The following is a 3446-nucleotide window of genomic DNA, read 5'->3' as shown; positions in this document are numbered from 1 at the left end:
TATTATATATGCATGTATATATTATCCAAATATGTTGTATATATGTATACAATATATATATATATATATATAGATATATATCTATTATATATAGTAAATTATATTATATAAATAATATGTATATATATATAGTTATATATATATATATTGTATATATATTAATATATCAATCTATCTACTTATATATATATGTATATATAAATATATATATGTATATATATATATATATATATATATATATATAGATAGATAGATAGATAGATAGATAGTGCTTGTTATACTCGGCATATATACCATCAACTGAACATTATTAACTTTCCCCGCAGTTCCTTTTTTCCTCTTCATGCTATATTACCATTTTGTTAGTTTGTATTTCCTATTTAACTATGCAAGAGTCTTCTGTTCTTTCTTTTCCTCGTGAAGCAATAAAGGACTTTAATAAAAATGCGACAGTCATGCGCATGTTTAGATGTGATATGGAAACGTTGAGTAAGACATTTTCTTGCAAATGGTTTTCTGAGAAAATGGCGAAGACGGTTTTCCATGAGATAACACAACGGGAAATGAATCCCATACAAATATAACTATTATTTCACTTTTCGCTTTTCTTAAAAAAAAAAAAAAAAATCGCTCGATTGTAAATAGCGTTGGAGAGACCCCTTCCAAGAGCCAGTTTTTTTTTGTCTTTTTTCTCCACCTTCCACTTTTCAATCCTTGTCAGACCAGTCTTAAAAGATGTATTGATACTTTATGTAAAAAAAAATCATATATGAAGATTCTTGTCTTGTTTCCTTCCCTGGTGTTATTTCAAGTTTGTGATCCTTTGTGCGGCGGAGTGTGCGAGCGAGCGGTCTTCGTGCCCGGGCAGCAGAGGTCGCTCGCTCAAGGGAAGTCGGTGTCAGCTGTACTTCCGCTAACCCCGCTGCCAGACGCGCGACGCACGCAACAATCGTACTATATATGCTTTAAGTCTTTATCTATGTTTGATTTATGTTTATTATAGTTCAGATACAATTTATGTAGTTATAACCGTCGACTGAACTGTATAAAGTACACGAGGAAGGTTCCGAATTGTAGGAAATGGAAATTCAAGTGGTCTCAGGAAACCCGGTACGAAATTTGGGAGAAATTAGAACCATATGAGTTTTCAAACTTGGGAAATTAGTCCTCTGTCAGACGTTCTGCCGTTCAGACGTAGCGGGTAGTGTCTCCTCGACACACTAAGTGATATCAGTGAAACTTTGTGCCTTTTTCGAGTTCCTTCAACACACTTATACCAAAAAAGGTAAGGCAAAAAATCGCATGTTTAACGATTTAGGGAGTCTTCTCTCTGTGATTTAAATGTATTTGAGTAAAGGGTTAACGTTTTATTGATTTTATTAAATGGAAATTTGTGTACCCGCAGATCACCCATGCGTTTATTTAAATAGAACTTTGATATTCCTCGCATTTATTAATCGTTGCCTGAAGATTAATCAATAATTTTAACGTTTATATTTCCAGTTAATTTCCAAGTTGTCAAGTGCAAATCATTTATTTCAAATTATGCAAAACATTTTAAATAACTTTAAAAGCAATGTCTATCACTACTGATTATTTTAGAATTTCTTCCTCGAATTTATAAGATACACGTGCATTTATGATATTCGCACGCAACTGCTTGAGGCAAAACTGTCTGCCTGCAAGCTCCTTTTGGGTATTTTGGTTGCAAGTAAGCTGAGCAGACAGTCCCGAGCCGAATAGGGAAACAGATATACACGACTGACAGACATATATAGATATACTATGTGTGCATATATATATGTATATATATATATATATATATATATATATATATATATATATGTATGTATGTATATGATATATGTATATGATATGTATTTATATAATATGTATATGAATATGTATAAATATGATATATATATGTATATATATGTTAATTTATATATATATATATATATATATATATATATATATAATATATAATATAATAGTAATTATATATATATGTGTGTGTGTGTGTGTGTGTGTCGTGTGTGTGTTGTATGTATATGTATATATGTATATATAAGTATATATGTCTATATATCAATCTGATATTATATATGTATATATATATTTATATATTATTTATATATTATATATACTATGTGTTTGTGTTGTATATATATACACTATATAATATATATATATATATATTTTAATATATATATATATCTTGTATATATATTATATATACATAACCATTTTATATATACATACCTACCATAATACATATAATTATATGACTATATATATACTAAATATATATATATATATATATAGTGGTCGTGTATATATATCTATATGTATATACCATATATATATGTATATATGTTTATAAAACTATATATGTACATATATGTATATATATATATATATATATATATATATACCTATATATAAATGTGTGTGTGTGTGTGTGTGTGTGTTGAGTGTATATATATATTATAGAATATATATATATATATATACATAATATATATATATAATAATATGTATGTGCGTACACAACACCACCACCCACACTCACACCACACAACACACACACACACACAACCCACACACACCCACACACACACACACATCAATATATATATATATATATATATATATATATATATATATATATATATACATACATATATATACATATATAAGCGAAGAGACACACAGACATACGGGCCACCATACACATAGAAATAAGAGACGTGCATGGCATTGAGTAATCACTGCCCTGTTCTCATATAGCAACGTTTTGACAGAGCGTCTCCTCTTGCATGACCATCAGTTAACTTGAGGGTTCGCTTAGATTGGAAGAGTAATCAACGATTTCTATCACTCTACCCCACCCACCACCCACCCTTCCCCACCCCCCTCAGCACCCACCCTTCCCCACCCTCACCACCTGGGTATTCTTGTCAGCGGTTGTCGTATGCCCCTCCCCTTCCCCCTACCACTCCCCCCTCTCCCTCCCTCTCCCCCTATCATTACCCACCCACCCAACCCCCACCGCCACCTGAATCGCGAAATATCTCATTCATCCATTTAGCAATCTTCTGAGCCATTACCTCACCCATCTCCTTCCCATCCCGGGAAATTAATCCGGGCAAACCATCTGCGCCACCGTCGATCGCACGTGCGCAGAAACCATCTGTCGAAACCATCTGCCGAAACCATCTCGCGTCACCGAACTTCGTCCCAGGCGATAGGATCGTCGCGTTTGTTTGTTTGTTTGTTTGTTTGCTTTCTTCATTTTCACTGTTTGCTTTTCCCCCCCGACAGATGCGCAGCGACGTGATGGTGGATGTGGTGAGCGCAGTGCCCCGCCCCCCGACTCCCCCCGAGGAGTACCCGGGGCTCGAGGAGGTCCCTGGCACGTGGCTCTACCAGGTGCACGACCTCAC

General features: G+C 33.7%; 1 protein-coding gene across 1 annotated transcript in view; it reads left to right on the top strand.

Moving 5' to 3' along the window:
• Window positions 1–1162: 1162 nt before the first annotated feature.
• Window positions 1163–3446, top strand: part of edl (ETS-domain lacking) — a 27201-nt gene continuing 24917 nt past the window's right edge. Inside the window, exons 1-2 of the mRNA XM_043030537.2 lie at window positions 1163–1285; window positions 3325–3446. The exon at window positions 3325–3446 is cut by the window's right edge and continues 53 nt beyond it. Coding sequence (XP_042886471.1) covers window positions 3325–3446 — 122 coding nt within the window. The 5' untranslated portion in view covers window positions 1163–1285. The remainder of the gene's footprint in view (window positions 1286–3324) is intronic.

Source organism: Penaeus japonicus, unplaced genomic scaffold, assembly GCF_977035675.1.
Source record: "Penaeus japonicus unplaced genomic scaffold, GWHDUDI00000001_assembly GWHDUDI00000027, whole genome shotgun sequence".
In the NCBI taxonomy this organism is placed as follows: Eukaryota; Metazoa; Arthropoda; class Malacostraca; order Decapoda; family Penaeidae; genus Penaeus; species Penaeus japonicus.
The sequence above is the reverse complement of the archived record's forward strand: the minus strand, read 5'-3'. Positions and strand labels throughout refer to the sequence as shown.